The sequence below is a fragment of the Bombina bombina genome, chromosome 2 (genome assembly GCF_027579735.1).
Source record: "Bombina bombina isolate aBomBom1 chromosome 2, aBomBom1.pri, whole genome shotgun sequence".
NCBI classification, from domain to species: Eukaryota; Metazoa; Chordata; class Amphibia; order Anura; family Bombinatoridae; genus Bombina; species Bombina bombina.
The window spans coordinates 469,922,851-469,949,605 of NC_069500.1; the positions used below are offsets into that span (position 1 = coordinate 469,922,851).

Sequence of the window (26,755 nt, forward strand, 5' to 3'; positions counted from 1 at the left end):
CAGTTAAAAACTCGGGGGTTCATCAGGTTTCAGTCGGACAACATCACGACTGTAGCTTACATCAACCATCAAGGAGGGACAAGAAGCTCCCTAGCAATGATGGAAGTATCAAAGATAATTCGCTGGGCAGAGTCTCACTCTTGCCACCTGTCAGCAATCCACATCCCGGGAGTGGAGAACTGGGAGGCGGATTTCTTGAGTCGCCAGACTTTTCATCCGGGGGAGTGGGAACTTCATCCGGAGGTCTTTGCCCAAATACTTCGACGTTGGGGCAAACCAGAGATAGATCTCATGGCGTCTCGCCAGAACGCCAAACTTCCTCGCTACGGGTCCAGATCCAGGGATCCGGGAGCGGTTCTGATAGATGCTTTGACAGCACCTTGGAACTTCGGGATGGCTTATGTGTTTCCACCCTTCCCGCTGCTTCCTCGATTGATTGCCAAAATCAAACAGGAGAGAGCATCAGTGATTCTAATAGCGCCTGCATGGCCACGCAGGACTTGGTATGCAGATCTAGTGGACATGTCATCCTGTCCGCCTTGGTCTCTACCTCTAAGACAGGACCTTCTGATACAGGGTCCATTCAAACATCAAAATCTAACTTCTCTGAAGCTGACTGCTTGGAAATTGAACGCTTGATTTTATCAAAACGTGGTTTTTCTGAGTCGGTTATTGATACCCTGATACAGGCTAGGAAGCCTGTTACCAGAAGGATTTACCATAAGATATGGCGTAAATACCTATACTGGTGCGAATCCAAAGGTTACTCCTGGAGTAAGGTTAGGATTCCTAGGATATTGTCCTTTCTACAAGAAGGTTTAGAAAAGGGTTTATCGGCTAGCTCATTAAAGGGACAGATCTCAGCTCTGTCCATCTTGTTACACAGGCGTCTGTCAGAAAATCCAGACGTCCAGGCCTTTTGTCAGGCTTTAGCTAGGATCAAGCCTGTGTTTAAAACTGTTGCTCCGCCATGGAGTTTAAACTTAGTTCTTAACGTTTTACAGGGTGTTCCGTTTGAACCCCTTCATTCCATTGATATAAAATTGTTATCTTGGAAAGTTCTGTTTTTAATGGCTATTTCCTCGGCTCGAAGAGTCTCTGAGTTATCAGCCTTACATTGTGATTCTCCTTATCTGATTTTTCACTCAGACAAGGTAGTTCTGCGTACTAAACCTGGGTTCTTACCTAAGGTAGTCACTAACAGGAATATCAATCAAGAGATTGTTGTTCCATCCTTGTGTTCAAATCCTTCTTCAAAGAAGGAACGTCTTCTACACAATCTGGATGTAGTTCGTGCCCTCAAGTTCTACTTGCAGGCAACTAAGGATTTTCGACAAACGTCTTCCCTGTTTGTCGTGTACTCTGGTCAGAGGAGAGGTCATAAGGCTTCGGCTACCTCTCTCTCCTTCTGGCTTCGTAGCATAATTCGTTTAGCCTATGAGACTGCTGGACAGCAGCCTCCTGAAAGAATTACAGCTCATTCTACTAGAGCTGTGGCTTCCACTTGGGCCTTTAAGAATGAGGCCTCTGTTGAACAGATTTGCAAGGCTGCAACTTGGTCTTCGCTTCATACTTTTTCCAAATTTTACAAATTTGACACTTTTGCTTCTTCGGAGGCTATTTTTGGGAGAAAGGTTCTTCAGGCAGTGGTTCCTTCTGTATAATGAGCCTGCCTATCCCTCCCGTCATCCGTGTACTTTTGCTTTGGTATTGGTATCCCAGAAGTAATGATGACCCGTGGACTGATCACACATAACAGAAGAAAACATAATTTATGCTTACCTGATAAATTCCTTTCTTCTGTTGTGTGATCAGTCCACGGCCCGCCCTGTTTTAAGGCAGGTAAATATCTTTTAAATTATACTCCAGTCACCACTTCACCCTTGGTTTCTCCTTTCTCGTTGATTCTTGGTCGAATGACTGGGAGTGACGTAGAGGGGAGGAGCTATATGCAGCTCTGCTGGGTGAATCCTCTTGCATTTCCTGTTGGGGAGGAGTTATATCCCAGAAGTAATGATGACCCGTGGACTGATCACACAACAGAAGAAAGGAATTTATCAGGTAAGCATAAATTATGTTTTTATAGTGTTCTTCTCATAAATTTTCTTGCCATTCTTTTAGAATTCCTAGGATTTTTCAGTTTCTTCAGGTTGGTTTAGATAAGTTTGTCTTCAAATTCTTTTTAAGGGACAAAAATATGTTCTTCTGTTTTATTTCCTAGAAAGATTGTTTAAACTTCCTGATATTCACTGTTTTGTTCAGGCTTTTTGGTTTGTATCAAACCTGTTAATTTATTAATTTATTTTTTTGCAGTCTTAATTTGGTTCCAGTATTTTGTAGGCTCTTTCTTTTGAGCCTATATTTTCTTAAAGACTATCTTCTTTCTTGGAAAGTGTTTCTTTTGGCTATCTCTTCCTGCTAGAAAAGTTTGTGTTTTATCAGCTCTCTCTTCTGTGTCTCCTTATCTGATTTTTTTTCATCTAGATAAGTTGTTTTGTGGACTTCTTTTTTTCCTAAGGTTGTGCATTTGAACAACGTATGTGGACAAATTGTTGTTCCTTCCTTGTTTTCTAATCCTAAATAATTCTTTGAGAGTTCTTTACATCATTTGGATGTGGTAAGAGCTTGTAATTCTTTATCAAGGTTATTTTTCTGCTTTTTAGAAAAGGTTAGAAAGCCTCTGCCATTTCTTTGGCATCCTCGTTAAAGCTGGTTCCGCCTGAGAGATTTACAGCTCATTCTGCTAAATTCAGTCGCCACTTCTTGGGCTTTTTCAGAGTGAAGCTTAAGATAATCAAATTTGCAAAGCAGTATTTTGTTCTTCTTTGCATAATTTTGTTGTTTTTACCATTTTAATGTATTTTGCTTTTCCTAAAGCAGTCTTTGGTAAAAAAAAAAAAAAAAAAAAAGTTATTCAGGCAGCTGTTTAGTTTGATTCTACTGCTTTTGATTTAATTTTTTTCAAGGAAAACTTAATTATGGTGTGGATTTAATTTCACAGTGGAAATAGCTGTTATTTTATCCCTCCCTCTCTAGTGACTCTTCTGTGGACTTCACATCTTGGGTATTTCTGTCCCATACGTCACTAGCTCATGGACTCTTGCCAATTACATGAAAGAAAACATAATGTATGTAAGAACTTACCTGATACATTCATTTCTTTCATATTGGCAAGAGTCCATGAGGCCCACCCTTTTTTATGGTGGTTATGATTTTTGTATAAAAGCACAATTATATTTCCGGTTCCTCTTTTTGTATGCTTTTCTACTCCTTATTTTATCACCCCACTACTTGACTATTCATTAAACTGAATTGTGGGTGTGGTGAGGGGTGTATTTATAGGCATTTGAGATTTGGGAAACTTTGCCCTCTCCTGGTAGGAATGTATATCCCATATGTCACTAGCTCATGGACTCTTGCCAATATGAAAGAAATTAATTTATCAGGTAAGTTCTTACATAAATTATGTTTTTTTCTTTTCTACTCTCATATATAGTTATCATTATTTGTCGTCCTCTGACCACAAGTTTATATAAACCCAGATTAATAATATACTCTTTATTCTCCATAGCAGTCTTGACTTATCAGAACTGGCCAAAGCAGCAAAGAAAAAGCTCCAGTCTGTAAGTATGGATAAACTTAAATTCTGAATCTCTTTTCCTCCCTGAGTTCACTATAATACATACTTCCTAACATTAAAAAATATATAGAGGAAACAGGCCAGTGACTTTGTGATAGTCCTGCAAATTATAAAACAATTAGGATATATTATTATACCTAGTGGTCTGTGAATTTATTATTTAAAGCTTTTTTCCAGAAAAGCTGACATAAAATGTTAAACTAGAAGATGTGACAATTTTACTCGCTTGCTAAAGCGGTAAACATACATATGCCCCCTTGAGTTAATACACTACAAAACACTTTTCCCAATTGACTACAAAACACCTCGACAATGAAGGCGTGCTACTGTATTTTTTCTGTTAGAGACATTAAACACTAAATATATTTTACAAGCATATTATTGAGGTTACCTGCCTCCCCCTAGTCATAGGTAACGTCATGTTGAAATCTCTTTCACAAAATTCCAGTACTTGTGTTGGTATATGTGCAGCAACTCTCTCACCCATAATTAGAGAGGGAGGTGCATGAAATATGTTTAATGTCCTTTAAAAGTATAGAAATTTTAAAATCAAATGTAAGAATGTCAACATTTTAATAGTTATAGACAGGTTAGGGTTAGTTGCAGTGTGGAACAATATGTAGAGCCCTCTGTGGCAACCAAGTGTGTCAAGAATTGATCATACTTTAAATCATTGTACCATATTAACGTAGAAATTTGTACTGCGACTGTTTAAGGTGTGTATATGATTTATAGGATTTATTGTGCTGCTACATGATCAATAAAATAAATTTGAAGAAAAAAATCCCCTACTGAATCTAATTTTTAAATGTTGTTTAGTATAACATTACATTTAAATCCGGTGTGTTTCTTCTAAGAAGATTTGTGTAGCTAAATGAATATCGATTTTCTTTACACTAACTTTTGCACAATAGTTATATTTTTGTATTTAGTAGAAGGGAAGTTGAACAGTTATCTTTACATATATCCTTTGCTCCTAGCTAAATAACCACTTATTCGAAGAATTAGCTATGGACGTTTATGATGAAGTTGACAGACGAGAAACAGATGCAGGTAATTTTATACTGCTTCCATACTGTGAGTGGAGAACTTTATTGGATTGAATACTGATATGCCAATTAAACTCTTATTGAATAGTGATGTTGGAATTTACTGTAACTCCCTATAAACCTTTAGCTCGCTTCTTGATACCTTTGAAGTGTTGCTAGCTATCTGCACAGTTGTTTTTTGCATAATCTTGTCATAACTGGTACAGGGTGGGGGGGATATAGTTTCATACCACTTGAATTTCGATCAAAACAGAAATTTTCTAGACAACTCCTGCTTCCTTATGTTTCCTCTTAGTGCTGGCCATAATACTGTTGACATCTGTTTGGAGTATATGTGAACAAAAATATAACCACTCTCAGTATTAGTTCTGCTGCTGCAAGGGTCGGGGTCCTTGAATTAGAGCTACCTGCAGCCATTTGGGCAATTTTGTTTAGGTCATCGACCCAAAAGATTATCTCTTTATTTCCTTCTTAATATAAGGAGAGTCCACGACTTCATTCCTTACTGTTGGGAAATACTGAACCTGGACACCAGGAGGAGGCAAAGACACCCCAGCCAAAGGCTTAAATACCTCTCCCACTGCCCCCATCCTCCAGTCATTCTTTGCCTTTCGTCACAGGAGGATGGCAGAGAAGTGTCAGAAGATTTTCGGAATTGTTCCTCAGGAGGGGTATATACCCTTAGATATGGGACTGGATTTTTAAGTAGTCTTGTCAGCCTCTCAGTGAGAGCATTGATGAAAGTTAGAGTCTGGAGATGCAGGGAGAGTCTTTTTGCAAATCCATCCAGACTGCCTGAAAACAGCTTCTTAAGCAACCAGTGTTGACGAGTTTCACTGTCTGCTTTTTCTTCACTCAAGTCCATGTCAGGAGCGATACTACAAGACTGTCGCACTTGAGAGGCTGTGTTTCTGTTCCACAGTACTGATTCTGGTAAGATCATTTCAATTTTTAATTATGTTGAAAATGCTGAAGACAGGGTCACATTTTTATAGAATCATGGGTTAATATCACCTGAAGGAGGTTATTGAACAGTGGGGATTAATCAAATGTGATTTTATGCTGCTTGATGTATGGGATTTTTTTTTTTTTTTTGGGCACATAGATTTATGCGTTAACGGAACATACAGGTTTTTACTTTCACTTTGAATGCTGCGCAGCTTGTAGCTTGGCGCGCTTTTTCTCATAGCTGGGGCCGTCCTGCCTTGCGCACCACGTGACAGGGTGTGGTCACACTTTCGTTTTCTCTTTCCTGACAGAGCTACCTATCGGAGAAGTCGCTGCCTGGGTCTAGGAGGTGGGCGTATAAAGGTGCAGTTTTGTGAGACATAAAAGATTATTTATTCTGTGTCCTACTGTTAGCGCAAGCTATGGAGGATTCTGATATTCTTGAGGGTACTCCCTCTATTCCTAATAGTAATACCTGTCTATATTGTGAGGAGGCCTTGGTGTGCCCACCCTCTCAACTATGTTCCATATGCATCAACAAGGTTCTTATATCCAAGAAGGTTAACCCTTTTAGTACTACTAAACCGTCCACCTTTGAGGACTCGCCGTCCCGTGAGGTGCATACCCATCAGTCATCTCCATTGTCACATGCAGCTTCCCGTAGCACGCCTGATCCCCCGTCTGGAGGGAGCCTTTTACCAACGGACTTTGCCATGCAGTTAAAAACGGCGGTGTCTGGTGCTCTTAGTGCTTTACCTCGCCCTTCCAAGCGCAAGCGATAGGTTAAACATAGCTCTCCGGTCCAGGGGACATCCAGTGATGTATTAGGTTTGTCTGCCTTTGAAGTATTTCAGGATGGGTCACACTCTGAGTCTTCAGAGGGTGAAATTTCTGGATCGGAGTCTGCTACCTCTAGGCGTCCAGCTGCGGAGGAGCCAGCCTTTAGATTTAAGATTAAACACGTTTTCTTCTAAAGGAGGCTCTGTCGACATTAGAGGTTCCAGAGGCCAAGTTGCCTGATGATCCTTTGATCCCAGTGTACGAGGACAGGGTAGCGTCGCAAACTTTTCCTGTACTTGTAAAAATGCCGAACATTATTAAAAAGAGTGGGATAGAATTAGATCTTCCTTTTCCCCTTCGTCTACCTTTAAAAAATTATTCCCGGTCCCGGACTCTCAGCTGAAGTCGTGGGGTTCTGTCCCTAAAGTGGATGGCGCTATCTCTGTTAGCTAAGCGTACTACTATCCCTCTTGAGGATAGCTAGTCATTCAGAGAGCCGATGGATAAGAAGATGGAAAATGTTCTCGGGAAAATGTTTCAGCATATGGGATACTTATTTCAACCATCAGCAGCTGTTGCCTCGGTTGCTGGAGGTGCGGCTTACTGGTGCGACTCCTTAGCGGATTTGCTTGAGGTGGAGGATCCCCTTGATGTTATCCAAGATAGAATTAAAGCTTTTAGAATTGCTAATTCTTTTATCTGTGATTCAAACATGCAGATTATTCCCCTGAATGCTAAAATCGCTGGTTTCTCAGTGCAGACCCGTCGGGCGCTCTGGCTGAAGTCCTGGTCTGCGGACATGACTTCTAAGTCTAGACTACTTTCCCTCCCCTTTAAGGGAAATATTTTATTTTGACCAGGCCTGGACTCCATTATCTACACGGTAACAGGGGGCAAGGGTGCCTTACTACCGCAGGATAAAAAGAACAAATCTAAGGGACAAGGATAACCTTTTCGTTCCTTTTGTTCTGAAAAGTCCCATCGTCAGCAGTCCTCCTCTAAGCCCAGCAAACCAAGAGCACTTGGAAGCGTCTCAATCTTGGAATAAATCCAAGCAGAACAAGAAACCTGCCGAGAACAAGTCGGCATGAAAGGGCGGCCCCCGATCCGGTGCTGGATAGTGTAGGGGACAGACTGTCGCTGTTTTCAGGCGCTTTGTTCAGGGACATGCAGGAGGTCATAGTTTAGGGATACAGCTCAAAGCTCATCCACCCAAGGGCAGATTTCTCCTCTCCAGCCTGTCTTCAAAGTCAGAAAAGAGGTAATCCTTTCTGGGGTGCGTGCGGTATATGTCATACTTAGGGGTCATTGTCCCAGTTCCTATTGCAGAAAGAGGTTTGGGATACTATTCAAACCTGTTCATGGTCCCAAAGAAGGAGGGAACTTTCCGCCCAATTCTGGACCTAAAGTGCTTAAACAAGTTTCTAAATATCCCATCGTTCAAGATGGAGACAATAAGGTCCATCCTTCCTCTAATTCAGGAAGGACAGTTCATGACGCGTATAGATCTAAAGGAAGCCTACCTTCACGTTCCAATCCACAGGGACTACTTCCATTTTCTAAGGTTTGCGTTCTTGGATCAGCTCTTCCAGTTCATTGCTCTTCCGTTTGGTCTAGCTACTGCTCCAGAAATCTTTACAAAGGTTCTAGGGGCTCTCCTGCCGTCACCAGAACCCAAGTTTTAGCAGTAGCTCCCTACTTGGACGACATTCTGGTTCAAGCATCATCCTTTCCTCTGGCGGAGGACCATTCCGTATCTCTTCTCTCCCTTCTTCGATCACATGGATGGAAGATGAACTTGGATAAGAGTTGTTCTTCCAAGCACCTGGGTAGAATTCCTGGGTATTGTAATAGACTCAATATCCATGAGGATATTTCGAACCGACCAGAGACGTTGCAAGCTAGCTTTGGCATGTCTTGCCCTCCGGATCTCCTTAAGGCCATCTGTGGCTCAGTGTATAGAGGTAATTGGTCTCATGGTGTCCAGCATGGACATAATTCCCTTCGCCAGGTTCCATCTCAGACCATTACAGCTGTGCATGCTAAGACAATGGAATGGTGATCATTCAGATCTGTCAAAAGATTTCCCTGGACTGCCGGTTGAGAGAATCTGTCTCTTGGTGGCTCTGTCCAGATCTTCTGTCCCGAGGGACAACCTTTCTAAGACCATCCTGGGAGATTGTGACTACGGACACGAGTCTATCAGGATGGGGAGCTGTTTGGGGTGCCAAGAAGGCACAGGCCCTGTGGTCTCAGGAGGAACGCTCTCTCACGATCAATATTCTGGAACTTTGAGCAAACAGACTATATAACCTTGGTGGCTTACATCAACCATTAGGGGGGAACGAGAAGCTCCCTAGCAATGAGGGAAGTATCTCCGATTCTGTAGTGGGCGGACGCCCACAGCTGTTCGCTGTCGGCAATCCACATTCCGGGTATGGACAACTGGGAAGCGGATTTTCTCAGCAGACAATCCTTTCATCCAAGGGAATGGTCTTTCCATCCCAAAGTGTTTGCTGCGATATGCATCATGTGGGGGACACCGGAGATAGATCTCATGGCGTCTCGTCTCAATACCGAGATACCCAGATATGGGTTGAGGTCCAGGGATCCTCAGGCGGAGCTAATAAATGCGTTAGCGGTGCCCTAGAGGTTCAGTCTAATCTACTTTTTTTTTGCCATTACCACTCCTTCATTGGGTAGTGGCCCACATCAAGCAGGAGCAGGCGTCAGTAATACTGATTGCTCCATCGTGGCCGCGAAGGACGTGGTTCCCGGATCTAGTGAGGATGTCATCTTCTCCTCCTTGGAAGTTACCTTGTCGCAGGAATCTGCTGGAACAGGGTTCTTTTGTTCATCAAAATCTAGATTCTGAGGCTGACTGCGTGGACGCTTAGTCCTTGTCAAGAGAGGGCTTTCTGAGAGAGTTATGGATAATCTCATTCAAGCTTGTAAGCCGGTTACTCGTAACTTCTATCATAAGGTGTAGAGAACCTACTTATTCTGGTGTGAAGAGCTTGGATTTGCCAGGATTCTATTGTTTCTCCAGGATGGACTGGAGAAGGGTCTTTTGGCCAGTTCCCTGAGAGGACAGATTTCGGCCTTGTCTGTTTTACTGCACAAGAGGCTCTCTGAGCTTCCAGATGTTCAGTCTTTTGTTAAGGCTCTGATTAGGATCAGACCTGTGTCCGGATCTTCGGTTCCCCCTTGGAGTCTTAATCTGGTTCTGCAACAGACTCTGTTTGAGCCTATGCATGAAATTGACATTAAGTTGTTGTCCTGGAAGGTTCTTTTTCTACTGGCTATTGCTTCAGTGCGCAGAGTATCTGAAATTGCCACCTTGCATTGTGAGCCTCCTTATCTGGTGCTTCATTCGGATAAGGCTTTCCTACATACTAAGTTAGTGTTCCTCCCTAAAGTCGTGTCAGACGCAAGATCAATCAAGAGATTGTGGTCCCTTCTTTGTGTCCTAATCCTTCTTCGAAGGAGCGTTTACTTCATAATTTGAACGTGGTTTGTGCCTTGAAGTTTTATCTTCTTCCTTGATTGTGGCATATTCTGGGAAGCTTAAGGTTCAGGTCGTCTCTTTTTGGTTGAGGAGTCTTATCCGCTTAACTTATGAGACAGCGGGACATAGACCTCCTCAGAGAATTATGGCTCATTCTACTAGAGCAGTGGCTTCCTCTTGGGCCTTTAAGAGCGAGGCCTCTATGGATCAGATTTGTAAGGCGGCTACCTGGTCCTCCTCACACACTTTTTCTAAATTTTTCAAGTTTGATGTTTTTGCTTCAGATTAGGGTCCGCCTCTCTTTTCTTCCTAAATGGAAAAGAGTCCACAGCTGCATTCATTACTTTTGGGAAATAAGAACCTGGCCACCAGGAGGAGGCAAAGACACCCCAGCCAAAAGCTTAAATACTCCTCCCACTTCCCTCATCCCCCAGTCATTCTTTGCCTTTCGTTCCAGGAGGTTGGCAGAGAAGTGTCAGAAGTTTGATTTGTCTCTTATGGAGGGTAGTACTCTTCGACATGGGACGGGAGCTTTAAGTAATCCCATCAGCCTCTCAGTGAGGTCCTGGAGGAAAGTTAGAGTCTGGAGATGCAAGGAGAGTCTTTCTGCGAAACCATCCCGACTCATATTAACCGCTACACAAGGAATCAGCGTTGTCTAACTTCGCTTCCTGCTTTCTTCTCTCAAGTCCATGGCGGAGGCGCTGCTACTATTCGTCACACTTGGAGGGCTGTATTCCCGTTTCGTTTGGAAGTGACGCGACCTGATAGTTGGGCACGTTTTTTTTTTTTTGACTGTACTGTACTTCACGTTGTGACTGGACGTGCTTACGTTCTGATCTTCCATTTCCGCATTCCTGACCGTGTGGAGACTGAAACATTAGAGTCTGCTAGTGTCTGGTTCTAGGAAGTGGTGAGTGCCCCAGCCATCATGGGTGTCAGGTGCCGTTTAAACTTTTTCTTTAGTCCATATTATTATATTCTCTATCTAGTTATGGAGGATTCTGATGCTGAGACTGTTCAAGATTCAGATTCTTAAACTTGTGAAGAATGCGAATTGGCCCCGTTGACACAGGTCAATCAATTGTGTTTGATATGCCGTATTAAAGCGCCTTGTTTCTCGGGCTCGGGGAATCAGGGGTCTGCTGAGCCATCCGCCTCTGGGGGTTCAGTCCTCCGAGAGGCGAGTTCCCTACCTCTCCCTACTACTACACATGCGGGTAGCCCAGATTATGTTTATCCCTCCTTACATGGTGGCTTGTGCCCATCTCCTCCGCAGGTTGCAGCTCGTTTTTGCTTTCACATATTTTTGGCGATTATGCGTCTGCAAAGTCCAGACTTTTATTTGCGTTTGTGCTCATGCCCGATTGTCCCGGGTATACCGGCTTTGGGTGGGCCCATACAGTTCCCTGTGGGTGTAGCTGTCCCTGAATGGTTTGCCTTTCGTTAAAGAATAGCGCATCTTCACGTTTTACTCAGACATGTTTTTGAGTTATTAAAGGATCCTCTCCTTAACGGATACGGGAACCCGCAGTATTCTACTTCGAATGGCTCACCTCATTAGACATGAGGGGATGACGTATTCTCCAAATTGTCTGCTTATTGAGGTCTTTCCATTTTTTTTGTTGGAAGATCAGGGTTCCGTTTGGCTGGCCCTGCGGGTATGCCTGTTTTCTTCCTGGGCGTAGGTTTCGGAATAGCTTTTTTCCAAGAGCCATTACCCTGCTAAATAATCATTTTTAAAAATCTTCTCTTATGCTCATATTTTTTTTTTACTTTTTATCTTTTTATGCTTATCTTCTACGATTGGATTTTTTATTTATCACAGAGAAAGTGCTAAATTAATGGTTTTAACCTAATCTAATTGATTATCCTGTTAATGGTCCTTTTTCACTTCACCTTTTATTCACATCACACACATAATATAAAATACACATGTGATTTATATAACACACACAATTCACATTATATACATAACGCAAATATACACATGTGTGAGTAAGATGAGCAACACTTTATATTGTAATTTGTACACATATATATATATTCCTTTGCATGGAACTGATTTTTTCGCACTTGCACTTTATTACACTTGCATCTGTGTTCATTCCTGTGGTATAGAAATTTTTTGCACAAGTCACTTGATTTTTTTTTTCTATTAGACTTACCATTATAGTACTATGTGTATGGGATTGGTTAGATTTTCAATTATAATTTCGTTGTCTCTGGGTTTTTTTACTCTGTACAATGACAATAAACAAATCTAATCTAATCAGTACCAGAATATTAAACCAAAGGGGTTGTCTACTTTAAAAATTTTTTTATTGGAAGACAAATAATATAGGTATGAAGATTAACAATTATAAGCTACAAAATATAAAACAAGTCTCAAGAAATACCAAGAGCTACAACATCCAGTCTAAATTATACAGGGCAACTGTATCTTAAACAAACCCAGATTAAGCAATATTAAAGGGACAGTCTAGGCCAAAAAAAACTTTCATGATTCAGATAGAGCATGTAATTTTAAATAATTTTCCAATTTACTTTTATCACCAATTTTGCTTTGTTCTCTTGGTATTCTTAGTTGAAAGCTTAACCATATGCTAATTTCTTAGACCTTGAAGGCCACCTCTTTTCAGAATGCATTTTAGCAGTTTTTCACCACTAGAGGGTGTTCAAGTATTTCATATAGATAACACTGTGCTTGTGCACGTGAAGTTATCTGGGGTCAGGCACTGATTGGCTAAACTGCAAGTCTGTCAAAAGAACTGAAATAAAGGGGCAGTTTGCAGAGGCTTAGATACAAGATAATTTACAGAGGTAAATAGTATATTATTATAACTGTGTTGGTTATGCAAAACTGGGGAATGGGTAATAAAGGGATTATCTATCTTTTAAAACAATAACAATTCTGGTGTAGACTGTCCCTTTAACTAAACATAGTGAACAAGAGAATTTATCCCAAAGTAAATGCAGAAGAATGCTAATATACTCAGCCAGTTCAGTCCTCCAATGCTCTCTCTCTCTTTCTCTCTCTGTTGCTTCCAGGAGGTGAGGAAGATATAAAAAAGTGTGCATAGTAACTGTTGGCTCCCATTGTATACTTAATTCATTTAAGGTGTGTCCTACCCTACACCAATCAAAGGCTACATGGGAGTGTCCTTCTTAGACAAAGACTAGGCCAAAGGCCTAGTCTATATTTTAAAATATGTTTGTAAATTTAAGAATTAACTACTACGGGCTGCCTTATATTTTCTTTTATCCGGTTAGGATGTCTTTTAATTTCGATTATGTGTTTCCTTTGGGAACTTCTGGCATCGATTCTCTCTGGTTGCTTCTTCGGAAGTTTAAGGGACATGTTAGTCCTATGTTTGTCTGTTTTACCTTCCTCTCTGATGGAGGATTTAGGAAACTTGACAGTTATGTCCCCAGCTACGGCTGGTCCTGCTGGGATTCAGATCTTCTGTCCTGTGGCTTATTCAGACACGTGGCGCCTGTTCTGCCTGACTGGTCTGGTGAAGCGCTGAGTGCTCACATTGTTATTTGTTTGTTTTCTTGTTTTGCTTTACAAGTTCAGCTAAGCACTCTAAAAGGATACCTATGGCAGGGAGGATTGTGTCAGTCCTTATTCATCCTTCAATCTGGTTGACCAGGTCAGTGGAGTTCCACTGCGTTACTCTTTGCTCCGATTTGCTCAGGGCTTAGTTTATTTAGCGTCTCCTTACCGCCGTTTTGGACGGTTTGGCCTTTTAAGGCTTTGTAATTGTGCTTGGACTTATTCCTGCTGTGGTTCTCTTCTTAAAACTTTTTGTACTTCGTCTGTTCCTCGGTTCCTTAGGGGGACCTGGTTTCCTTCGGGAGTTGGTTCCTTTGTAGGGACATGGGCAGTGTGGTCTCCTTGAATTCTGTTAGGGTTTCTTCCCCCGAGCTTGGGGATGCTCTGCATCCTTCCTTTCATCTTCTCCTCTGATTTTATGGGGGTGATGTGGAGACTAGCCTTTGTTCGAGGGACTTTGTCCTCGAGGTATCCCCTTGTTATTGGTAGTCTTGTGGCTGTTTCCACCTAGTGCTCTAGTGACCTTGTTTCGGTCTTTGCTTCCTTAGCTCCTTGGAGCGTTGGACTCTGGCAAGGGGTGGTCTCGCCTTATGGTTGGGACTTGCAAGTTTTTCTTGTCCATTTTACTTTGGACATTGTAGTGTTATCTCCCGGGGGTCTGGTTTATATAACAGACGGGGGAATTCAGTTTCCAGGTTCTTGTTGGTTTGTTTGGGGCTCGGACCTCTCCTCACTCTGGTTCTTCCGGTGGCTGAGGTCCTCACTCTGCGTTTCTTTTGTGGATCCTGTTGTGGGTTGTACCGGACTGTTAGGATCTAGAGCTGGTCTGGGGTTCCCCAGTTCCAGGAAACTTGGGCTGTGTCCTTTGGTTGGGCTAGTTGAACTGGTTCAGTTGGCCAGGTTTTTCTGGGTCCTGATGCCCCTTGGGCTTGCATTATGCCTATTGGTTGGTTTCCCTTGGTCGGCTTGCTGAAATAGTGTGATGGCTTCGCTGCTTTGCAAGCAAAGGGTTCTCTGTGGAACCACTGCAGCTATGGCACCTTGTCTGTGTGCTAGCAGGTTATAATCTTCAGAAGATTCCTTCCAGGTCAGGGTGTTGAAGATTTGTTCTCTCTGTTCAGCTTATGGCTGTGTCCTGGAGGCATGTGCTCTGTCCTTCAAGTGCTTTTGCCGGCCCCCCTTTGTCTTGGGGCGGGGCTTATATCCTTTCGGAAGTGTGGTCCTTATCTTAGGGTTTCTCCTTTCTTCAGGAGGTTGGGAGAGACGTGTTAACCTATTTCGGAGAGAGGTTCTGTCCATCTGTTGAGTTGCTGGCTCCTCCCTAAATCTATGTTGGGCCTTTATCTAGTTCTTTAGGTCTACGGCCTTGTCGACGTACTCCATGTGGTGTTTCTGGTTGGCATTCGAGCACTGTTGTAATGGCTGTGCCATTTTTCTGCTTTGTTTTTTGAGCTGGGGTTTTTCTGGTCGCCTGGTTTCAGACCTGCCGATGCTTGGGCTGGCCCGGCTGGAGGTAGGTCCTGATATCTGTTGTTCTTCTCGGATTTTGGGAACGCATTGGTCCTCGTTGATGTTCTGTGCTCTCCTTTTTATTTTCAAGACTTATGTGTAGGTCTGGCGGCTTTGGCTGCCTAGAGTGTGTCCTCAGTAGTGGAGGTTTAACACTCTGTATTTTGTTTGCCGTTTTTTACTTCTAGCAAGTATTTCTTCTGTGTTATCCTGAGGATGGCTGCAGGTTCTTGACTCAGGTTTTTACCTTTGTCTGGGTCTGCTACAGGTAATTTTGCCTGAATACTTCACTGTTCTGAGTTCGGATGATCTTTGGTCTCCATTTTCAGTTTGTTCTAGGCGCTGGTTGGCTTGCTGCCTGTCAAGTGAAGGGTTGATCTTTGAAATCTGTTGCAGCTGTTTGCGCCTTTATTGTGTGCTAGGTAGCTGTTCCATTCTCTGTTCTGCTACCTGACTCTAACCTTGTGGTTTCTGTTTGGATTGGGCGTTGCCTCCCCTTGTTGTCAGGAGCCATTTAGGTCTTGCGAGCTTGGTTTAAATTGGGGGGGTTTCCTTTTATTGAGTTTGTGGTAACTTTCGGTTTCCGTTTGGTCCTCCTTGCCTTATTCCCTTGGGAGTTTTGGCTGGGGTTCCCTTTCGCTAGTAAGAAGGGTGTAGTTGGAGACCGACTGTTGAGCGACGGTGTCTCCTGGAGGACTGTTGGCTCAGTTGAAGTCTGATGTTGCGGTTGATATTTCTCCTACTGTTCCTTGTTCCCTCGGCAGAATGACTGAGGGATGGTGGAAGTGGGAGAGGTATTTAAGCCTTTGGCTGGGGTGTCTTTGCTACCTAATTGGTGGCCAGGTTCAGTATTTCCCAACAGTAAGGAATGAAGCCGTGGAGACTCCTTATACAGAAGGAAATTAAATTATCTGGTAAGCATAATTTTATGTTTTTTCTTTGCAAATTTGGGTTTTGAGTATTGATTTTAAAGGTATAGTCTAGTCAAAAATAAACATCCATGATTCAGACAGAGCATGCGATTTTAAGCAACTTTCTAATTTACTCCTATTATCAATTTTTCTTTGTTCTCTTGGTATCTTTATTTAAAAAAGCTGGAAAGTAAGTCTAGGAGCCAGCCCATTTTTGGTTCAGCACCTGGATAGCGCTTGCTGATTGGATGGCTGCATTTAGACACTAATCAGCAAGCGCTATCCAGATGCTGAACCAAAAATGGGCTGGCTTCTAAGCTTACATTCCAGCTTTTTAAAATAAAGATATCAAGAGAACGAAGAAAAAATGATAATAGGAGTAAATTAGAAAATTGCTTTAAATTGCATCCTCTATCTGAATCATAAAAAGTTTAATTTTGACTATATTATCCCTTTAATGTTAGTAACTGTTTTTTCTTGTGGGATCAGACAAGGAAATCTGTCAAGTTTCCACTGGATTTTCTGGACTTCTGCTCTTTATGCTATCCTGGACTTCTATCAGTTCATAGATGTCCAGCACTTTTCCATTTACATCCTTAAAGGGATATAAAACAGTCCGTTTTATTGTTGTAATAAAAATCAACTAAGCAGTGGCTTATACTTAATAGAAAGCATTGTGATATGTATTTATGTGTCATTTGAAAATGATTTTACCTTAATTTGTTCTTCTTTTTTCACTTAATTTGTTCAGGGTCAATTAGCTTGATGTGATAAATCTTCTAGAACAAATTTAGCTTTCTTACTGTGAATGCTAGAGAAATAGGAAGTCAGTTTCTTGCCCATGCTCAGAAGAAGCAGAATGCAACTTAAGTTCTCAGCATGTCTGCTCCCTTATGTAGCTATAGGCAGTGGCTACACTGAGAATTTTTAAGTGCTCATTTTTTAAGAAAACAAGTTTTGTTGTTTTAAAAAAATCTGTTTATGTTCACTTTGGACGTATATTTTTTTTAACTAAAGGAGCACTGTTTCTTATCCCTTTAACAATTATCAGGTTGAATATATTACACTATAGTAGGGCTTGCTGGGCTTATTACTTTTAGCTACTGAAGCCCCATTCCCACCAACTTTCCCTGCATGCTTTTATTTATCTTGTCCGAGGTTAGATCAATTAATCCTTTTTTATATCCAGTTTATGGGCATATATGTATTCTGTGACTTGAAAGATGTTAAATCAACAACCAAAGCTTTATGACTTCACATATCTGATTAAAATAATAAATTGTTTAACTTCTTCACTTTTTGTTTGCAGTCTGGCTTGCAACTCAGAACCACAGTACACTTGTAACAGAGACCACAGTTGTACCCTTCCTACCTGTGAATCCAGAGTATTCCTCAACACGCAACCAGGCAAGACTCCTGCATTTTTCTTTTTATTAAGCTTCCTTTATTTCCATCTTAATGGGAGGAGAGTCCACTGCTTCATTCATTACTTGTGGGAATTAAGAACCTGGCCACCAGGAGGAGGCAAAGACACCCCAGCCAAAGGCTTAAATACCTCCCCCACTCCCCTCATCCCCCCCAAGTGTCGAAAGATTCCGAGTAGTCCCTTATGGAGGGTAGTACTCTTCGAAATTGGACTGGAGTTTTAAGTAGCCCTGTCAGCCTCTCAGTGAGAGCATGGGTGAATGTTAGAGTCCGGAGATGCAGGGAGAGTCTTTCTGCGAACCGATCCCGACTCAGATTAACAGCTCCACTAGCAATCGGCATTGACGAGTTTTACTGCCTGCTTTTCTTCTTTCAAGTCCATGTCAGGAGCGATGCTACTACCCTGTCACATATGAAAGTCAGTGTTCCTGTTCCACAGTGTTGATTCTGGTAAGATCGTTTGATTTATATACATATGATAACGTAAGAAGACAGGGTCACAGTGTGGCTCCTTTATCTTTATAGAATCTAGGGTAATATCCTTAGAAGGGGGTTATTGAAAAGGGGGGATTGTTTATTTTGTTTTATGCTGCATTTGTGCGGGATGAGGATCTGTCAGTGTGGAACAGTCGGTTCTATTCGAAAGATTAAGGTGGGCTTTTTTTTTTTACCCTTTCTTGAGTGCATGGCACTCCATGTGACTGGGTGTGGCCTCTAACTTTTTTTCGACCTGCGTTCAGAGGAGACAAAGCTGTTTTCTTGTAGTCCGGGTCATAGGAGGTGGTGAGTGCCCCAGCCATTGGGTGTAAAGATACCATTTTAACTTTTTATCAAGTCCGCAATAAAAGCGCAAGCTATGGAGGACTCTGATATGTTGGAGGATACTCCCTCTTTGTTTAAACCTATTAACTGTGTATATTGTGAGGAGGTTCCAGATGAACCGCCTACTCAACTCTGTTCCACATACTTTGACAATATTGCTATATCTATAAAGAATAGAATATTTAGTACGACTGAGCCGTCCACCTCTGAGGGTTCTCCGCCCCGCTGGGTGGATTCCCTCCATTCATCTCGGATTACACAAGCATTTCCCCAGGGCATTTATAAATCCTCCCGCGGGAGGGGCCCTTTGGCCACCAGAATTCGCCGATCAGTTGCAGATGGCGGTCTCTGCGGCCATTAATGCGATCCCTCATCCTACTAAGCGCAAGCGGAAGGTACGGCACAGCTCTGAGTCTCAGGGGTCTTCGACTCAGCTGGATGTCTCAGATTATCTGCTGAGAAGGACAACTCTGACTTATTGGAGGATGTCGCTTCTGGTTCGGAATCAGCTACTTATAGGCCTCCGTCCGCGGAGGAACCAGACTTTAAATTTAAAATGGAGCATTTGCGCTTTCTACTTAAAGAGGTGCTTGCTATGTTGGAGGTTTTGGGACCGAATCTACTGGAGGAACCTTCAATCCCTAAACTTGATAGTTTACGAGGACAGGGTAGTGTCTCAGGCCTTCCCGGTTCCCGTTAAAATTGCTAATATTATTAAGAATGAATGGGAGAAACTTGGATCATCCTTTTCCCCCTCTACTTCTTTTAAAAAGCTATTCCCCGTTCCGGACACGCAGCTTGAGCTGTGGGGAAACGTCCCTAAGGTGGATGATGCTTTCTTCACACTTGCTAAGAGAATTACTATTCTTGAGGATAGTTCGTCTTTCAAGGAACCCATGGATTACAAGATGGAGTCCATGTTGCGAATTACGTTACAACTCACGGGGTTCATTTTTCAAACCGGCGGCGGTCGCTGCGGTGGCTGGTGCGGCTACCTACTGATGTGACACTTTGTCAGCGATGGTCGAGGTGGAGACTTCCCTCGAAGAGATTCAAGAACGAATTAAGGCCTTAAGGGTAGTGCATTTGTTCATTTGCAATGCTAAAATGCAGATTATTTGCCTGAATGCTAAGACATCAGGTTTTTCTGTTTTAGTCTCTGTGGTTAAAGTCGTGGTCTGCTGACATGACTTCCAAGTCTCTCTTGCTTTCCCTTCCATTCAAGGGGTAAGTTTTGTTTGGACTGGGCCTGGATTCCATTATATCTACGGTCACGGGTGGCAAGGGTGCTTTCTTGCCTCAGGATAAAAAGACTAAACCTAAGGCGTCTACTTTTTTCGGCCCTGACAAGTCTTAGCGCCAGCAGCCTGCCGCAAAGTCTGAGCAGTCCAAGGGATCTTGAAAGCCAGCTAATTCTTGGAACAAGTCCAAGCAGAACAAGAAGCCAGCTGAGTCAAAGTTGGCATGAAGGGGCGGCCCGCGATCCGTCCTCGGATCATGTAGGGGGCAGACTATCTCTCTTTGCGGAGGCCTGGAGAGGAGACGTTATAGACCCTTGAGTTCTGGAGGTCGTAGCCCAGGGTTTCATGATAGGATTCAAGTCATATCCACCCAGAGGCAGGTTCCTTCTGTCAAACATATCTTCAAGACCAGAGAAGACAGACGCCTTTATGAGGTGTGTGAGGGATCTCTCATCTCTCTGAGTAATTGTCTCAGTTCCTCCGGCAGAAAGAGGTCTGGGATATTATTGAAACCTTTTTGTGGTCCCAAAGGAGGAGGGCACATTTCATCCAATTCTGGACCTTAAGACCCTAAACAAGTTTTTTGTCCATCCCATCGTTCAAAATGGAGACCATCAGGTCAATTTTGCTGCTGGTTGAAGAGGGGCAATTCATGATGACTATAGACCTTAAGGACGCTTACCTTCACGTTCCAATCCACAAGGATAACTTCAGGTTTCTCAGATTCACCTTCCTGGACCAGCACTTCCAGTTTGTGGCCCTTCCGTTTGGTCTGGCGACTGCCCCAAGAGTCTTTACAAAGGTTCTGGGAGCTCTCCTCGCGGTAGCGAGAGCCAGAGGGATTGCAGTGGCACCTTATCTGGATGATATCCTGGTCCAGGCTCTGCCCTACAGACTTGCGGAGGATCACTCGAGCGCTCTTCTTCTTCTCCTTCGGCCCCACGGGTGGAAGATAAACGAAGAAAAGAGTTATTTGGTCCACAGCAACAGGGTGGAATTCCTGGGTACAATAATAGATTCTTTAGTCATGAAGATATTCTTGACAGATCAGAGACGTTGCAAGCTCGCATCCAACTGTCTAGCTCTCCAGACATCCTCCAGGACATCTGTAGCCAGGTGTATGGAGGAGATGCCATTCCATTCGACAGATTCCATCTCAGACATCTTCAGCTGTGCATTGTGAGACAATGGAACAGCGATCATTCAGATCTGTCCCAACAGATATCTCTGGGCAGACAGGTTAGGGAGTCCCTATCTTGGTGGAACCGACTGGGGCAGCTGTCATAGGGGACATTCTTCTTGAGACTATCCTGGGAGATTGTGACCACGGATGCAAATCTATCAGGATGGGGAGCTGTTTGGGGTGCCAGAAAGGCACAGGGCAGATGGACTCGAGAGTAGTCGAGTCTACCTATAAATATTCTGGAACTTCGAGCGATATTCAACGCTCTGAGAGCTTGGCCCCTCCTGGGGTCATCCCGATTCAACAGATTCCAGTCGGATAACATTACCTCTGTGGCTTACATAAACCATCAGGGGGGAACAAGAAGCTCCCTAAACTTGAGGGAAGTATCTCGGATTCTGGAATGGGCAGAGACTCACAATTGTTCGCTCTCAGCGATCCACATTCTGGGTGTGGACAAATGGGAAGCAGATTTTTTGAGCAGACAGACGTTTCAGGGGAATGGTCTCTCCATCCCGAGGTGTTCGCAGAGATCTGCAACAAATGGGGGATGCCGCAAATAGATCTCATGCCGTCCAGACTCAATTACAAGCAACCCAGATACGGGTCGCGGTCCAGGGATCCCCAGGCGGAACTGATGCCTTGGCGGTGCCCTGGGACTTCAAGCTAATTTACATATTTCCACCGTTGCCTCTTCTACCTCGTGTAGTGACCCGCATCAAGCAGGAGCAAGCTACGGCTATTCTGATTGCTCCGTCGTGGCCATGGAGGATGTGGTTTGCGGATCTGGTGGGGATGTCATCATCTCCTCCGTGGAGGTTAACTTGTCGCAGGGATCTGCTGGTTCAAGGTCCTTTTCTATATCAAAATCTAGATTCTCTGAGGCTGACTGCGTGGAGATTGATCCTCTAGCCTTAGCCAAGAGAGAATTTTCGGAAAGAGTGATTGACACTCTCGTTCAGGCCAGGAAGCCGGTCACTTGACGCTCATCTTCCACAACGTGTCCTGGTGTTCTCCTGGTGTGAGGAATATAGATACCCCTGGCATCCAGGATTTTGACCTTTCTCCAGTTCCCTAAGGGGACAGATATCATCTTTATCTGTACTGTTACATAACAAGCTTGTAGAGCTTCCTGACATTCAGTCCTTTGTTCAGGCTCTGGTTAGGATCAGGCCTGTGTTTAGGAATTCGGTTCCTCCTTGGAGTTTAAACTTGGTTCTTAAGGTTTTGCAGAGGGCTCCTTTTGAGCCTATGCTTGCGCTTGACATTAAGATTCTTTCATGGAAAGTCATTTTTGTAAAAAAAAAAAAGTAATTTTGTAAAAAAAATATATATGCAGCTTTAATTCAATATATGCAGCAGTGGGTGATGTGTGTCTGATGATGCAGTACTTAACAATTCTTACCTTACCCGACAGATCTTGTTCCTCCTGAGTCCTGTCAAATTTGCTTTGCGCTTGCTCTTCCTTCCTGCAGGCAGTGCTATCTGAGACTGTCTCTGCTCATGCTCCGCCTCCTCCTTCCTCTCTGTTCATGCTCCGCCTCCTCCTTCCTCTCCGTTCACGTTCCTGGTGCTGTGAACCAGGAACATGACTGGGACTGAACTGGAATGCGATTGTGTTTCAGTATGAGGTGGGGGAAGCCACAAGACAGCAAGGGGGTCAGGGGGCGGTGTCACGTGTGCATAGTGCGCACTATTGCTATACCTGCCCAATTTGAATTGTGCACAGCATAACTTTTTAAAAAAATAAAAAATTAAATTAAATGACACACAACACATCTGTGCTTTGCTGCCACTGCAGCTGCCCCTGCCGGCCCACCAGGATTTTTCCCGGTATCCTGGCAGCCCAATCTATAGAGCAGATTTGTAAGGCGGCTACTCGGTCTTCATTACATACTTTTATAAATTTGATGTTTTTGCTTTGGCGGAAGCAGCTTTTGGGAGTAAAGGGTTCTGCAGTCTGGGGTGCCCTCAGTTTAGGGTCTGCCTCCTTTTGCCCTCCCGTTATATTCATTCAATGTCCTCTAGAGCTTGGGTATTTGTTCCCACAAGTAAAGAATGAAGCAGTGGACTCTCCTCCCATTAAGATGGAAAACATAAATTATGCTTACCTGATAATTTCATTTCCACCTGTGGGAGGAGAGTCCACTGCCCTGCCCATTTCTCCGGTGGGCGGACCTAAATTTAATTTTAATCTTCTGGCACCATTTATACGCTATTTCTCCTACCGTTCCTTGTTTCCTTGGCAGAATCACTAGGGGATGAGGGGAGTGGGGGAGGTATTTAAGCCTTTGGCTGGGGGTGTCTTTGCCTCCTCCTGGTGGCCAGGTTCTGTATTCCCACAAGTAATGAATAAAGCAGTGGACTCTCCTCCCACAGATGGAAATGAAATTATCAGGTAAGCATAATTTTTGTTTCTTTCTAATGACACGGTGAGTCCACGGATCATCATAATTACTATTGGGAATATCACTCCTGGCCTGCAGGAGGAGGCAAAGAGCACCACAGCCAAAGCTGTTAAATACCACCCCCCTTACCCACAAACCCCAGTCATTCTCTTTGCTTGTAGTGCATGGAGGTGGTAAAGTAGGTGTCTGATTCTTCAATCAAGAGTTTTTTATTTTCTAAACAAAGCAAGTTTGTTTTGCTTTTCCTTGGGGGTTTAGCTGTATCCCACGTCAGTCTCTTCAGTAGAGCTGTGGTGGCTTTTAAGTTTTTGTGAACTTGGGGGGTATAATCCCCTCTGTGCCTCCCAGTATGTGATGCTGCCCCTTCTTTGGGTTAAAGACTATGTTGGTTGACTTAGTCTTTTTCCTTTGTTTGCAGGTCCATGATAGGAAGGAATCCTTTCAAACCTGGTGAGCTGCCATTACTGCCTGGCAGTCTGGAGGTAAGTGCCTTATTTTTTCTGCTGGGTCAGGAATTTTTTTTTGTGGCACTTATGGGGTTAATCCTGCTTGTGTACAGTTTTTATGTTAGTGGGGCACTGTGTTACTCTGTGTGAGGATGGCTCTTTGAGGCTCTCAGTCATGTTTGTTTTTATGCATTCTTAGGCTGCACAGTTATCGTTGGTAACGTTACTTTGGCAGCTTGTTTGTCTTTATTTTAGCTGCGTATTGCGCAGTTTAGTACTATGTCGGTGCTAAATGCAAATGCAAAAGTTGTTTGAGGTATAGAGGTTCTGTAGTTTTTCTGAGTTTTTAAAACGAATACATTCTGCCTGCTTGTTTCTTTTTTATAAACAACAAAGTAATGAATAAAGAGAAACTTTTATTAAAGGGACTGTAACGTTTTATTTTTGGGCAGTTTTTTCTCTCTATAAAAGTTTAAATTGTGTGTATTATGGACCAGGAGGACTTTCAGGCTGTGACCTGTAATTTATGTTTAGATGCCAATGTGTAGAGCCTCCTATCCCTTTTTGCTCCTCATGTATAGAGAGGACTATGCAGTATAGGGATATACTCTTTGATCCAGAACCTTCATTTTCTAGGGAGACTGTTGTTCAGGAGCCTCCTGTTCAAGCTGGAGCTCGGCTTTCTCCCCATTCTTCCCAATCTCAATCCTCTCCACATGCAGTGCCCTGCGTTTCATCTCAGACTAGTTTTTCTTTGCAGGATTTATCTACTCACATATCCTCTGCTATATCTGAGGCATTGGCCCCTAGTTATCAAGCCGTCAACCTCAAATACGCTGGAATTCTGCAGCGTATTTGTGGCGAGGCTGATTCGCCTTAGTTATCAAGCCCTAGATACTGACTCAGTCCGACACAGATCGATTCTTACGTCACTACAGATGTTCCGCATACGAGTGAGGCACAATCTGACTACTTTTGCTAGTTATCAAATAACTAGCAGGTACGCTCTGCACTTTTCTGGCCCAGCGTACCTGGTTTTCAAACCGCCGCCCTGGAGGCGGCGGATCCTATAGGAATCAATGGGAGTCTGACCATAGCGAAAGTTCATGTTCGCTGCTGCCAGACATCCCATTGATTCCTATGGGAGCTGTCTACACCTAACACCCTAACATGTACCCCGAGTCTAAACACCCCTAATCTGTCCCCCCTAAACCGCCGCAACTAAATAAAGTTATTACCCCCGAAACCGCCGCGCCCGGAGCCCACCGCCACTCTAATAAACTGATTAACCCCTAAACCGCCGCTCCCGGAGCCCACCGCCACTATAATAAATATGTTAACCCCTAAACCGCCGCTCCCGGACCCCGCCGCCACCTACATTATACCTATTAACCCCTATCCTGCCCCCCCATACCGTCGCCACCTATAATAAAGTTATTAACCAATATCCTGCCCCCCCTATACCGCCGCCCTCTATAATAAAGTTATTAACCCCTATCCTGCGGATCCCGGACCTCGCCGCAACTAAATAAATAGTTTAACCCCTAAACCGCCGCTCCCGGACCCCGTCGCAACCTATATTAAACTTTTTAACCCCTAATCTGCCCCCCCCTACACCGTCGCCACCTATAGTAAATTTATTAACCCCTATCCTGCCCCCCCCACACCGCCGCTACTGTGATAAAATTATTAACCCCTAAACCTAAGTCTAACACTAACCCTAACACCCCCCTAACTTAAATATTAATTAAATAAATCTAAATTAATATTTCTCTTATTAACTAAATGAATTCTATTTAAAACTAAATACTTAGTTTTTTGATAACTTAGGCGAAATTTTGAAGGTCCGCGGCGGCGATGGTAGGCGAGCTTAGGCGGGCGTATTGAACCGGCGAAGGCAGGTAAAGTAGACGGCTTGATAACTACCCCCCAATGTCTGCTTTTCCTGTGTTACAGGGTAAACACAGAAGGATTTCTGACTCTGAGAAGGAACATTAGATAAAGCTACAACAAAGGACTGAGGAAGAAGATATTTCAGTAGCATCTGAGGGTGAAATTTCAGACTCTGATAGTGTGCCTCCTTTGATGGATTCTGAGGTTGTTTCTTTCAGATTTAAGCTGGAGCACCTTCGTTTGTTACTCAGGGAGGTTTTAGTTACTTTGGATGACTCTGATTCGACGGTCATTGTTACTCCCAGGAAGGCTAGCAAACGTAATACATTTTTTGATGTTCCTTCTGTGGAGGAAGTTTTTCCTGTGCCAGATAGGGTTTCAGGTATTATTTCTAGGGGATGGGAGAAGCCTGGAATTTCTTTTTCTCCTTCTCCTATTTTTAGGAAGATGTTTCCTATTGAAGATTCTTTTAAGGAATCCTGGCAGTCTGTTCCTAAGGTAGAGGGAGTTGTTTCTACTTTGGCTAAGAGGACCACTATTCCTATTGAGGATAGTTGCTCTTTTAAAGATCCTTTGGATAAGAAGTTGGAGGCTTTGCTTAAAAGGATTTATGTTCATCAATGGCAACCTGCTGTTTGTATTGCCACGATTACCAGTGCAGCGGCATACTGGTTTGATGAGTTGGCTGATTCTTTTGAACAGGATTCTCCTTTGGACGAAATTCTGGATAGAATTCAGGCTTTGAAGTTGGCTAATTCCTTTATTGCGGACGCTTCCCTTCAGGTTATCAAGTTAGGAGCAAAAATTTCTGGTTTTGCCATTTTGTCTCGCAGGGCCTGGTCCTGGATTGGTTGAAATTATCTCGGATATTTCTGGTGGGAAGGGACATTCTCTTCCTCAGGATAGGAGAAATAAACAGAAGGTTTGTCAGAGTAATTTTCGTTCCTTCTCCAGTAAGCCTTCCTCCTCTAAACAGGATCGGTCCAATCAGTCCTGGAGCAAGGGGAAGCAGTCTAAGAAGTCAGCATGAAGGGTCTGCCCCCGATCCGGGAATGGATCGTGTGGGGGGGCAGGCTGTCTTTGTTCGCTCAAGCCTGGGCAAGGGATGTCCCAGATCCTTGGGTAGTAGATATTGTATCCCAGGGATACAAACTGGAGTTCAAGACTTTTCCTCCCAGGGGCAGGTTTCATCTCTCAAGGTTATCGGTAAATCAGTTAAAAAAGAGGCTTTCTAAAGTTGTGTCCAGGATCTTTCCGATATGGGAGTGATCGTTCCTGTTCCAGTTCAGGAACAGGGACTAGGGTTTTATTCCAATCTGTTCATCGTTCCCAAAAAAGAGGGAACTTTCAGACCCATTTTAGATCTCAAATTGGTAAACAAATTTCTCAAGGTTCCATCATTCAAGATGGACACTATTCGGCCAATTCTATCT

The 26,755-nt window shown here is 43.4% G+C and overlaps 1 protein-coding gene across 8 annotated transcripts in view; it reads left to right on the top strand.

Moving 5' to 3' along the window:
- The window catches only part of GIT2 (GIT ArfGAP 2), a 460,714-nt gene that overhangs the window by 200,504 nt on the left and 233,455 nt on the right, over positions 1 to 26,755 (top strand). For 6 of the 8 annotated variants that reach the window (XM_053702096.1, XM_053702100.1, XM_053702102.1 and 3 more), the window contains exons 9-11: positions 3,572 to 3,623; positions 4,621 to 4,693; positions 17,214 to 17,311. In XM_053702096.1, coding sequence (XP_053558071.1) covers positions 3,572 to 3,623; positions 4,621 to 4,693; positions 17,214 to 17,311 — 223 coding nt within the window. The remainder of the gene's footprint in view (positions 1 to 3,571; positions 3,624 to 4,620; positions 4,694 to 17,213; positions 17,312 to 26,755) is intronic. The other 2 variants (XM_053702097.1, XM_053702103.1) reach the window with 1 other exon arrangement.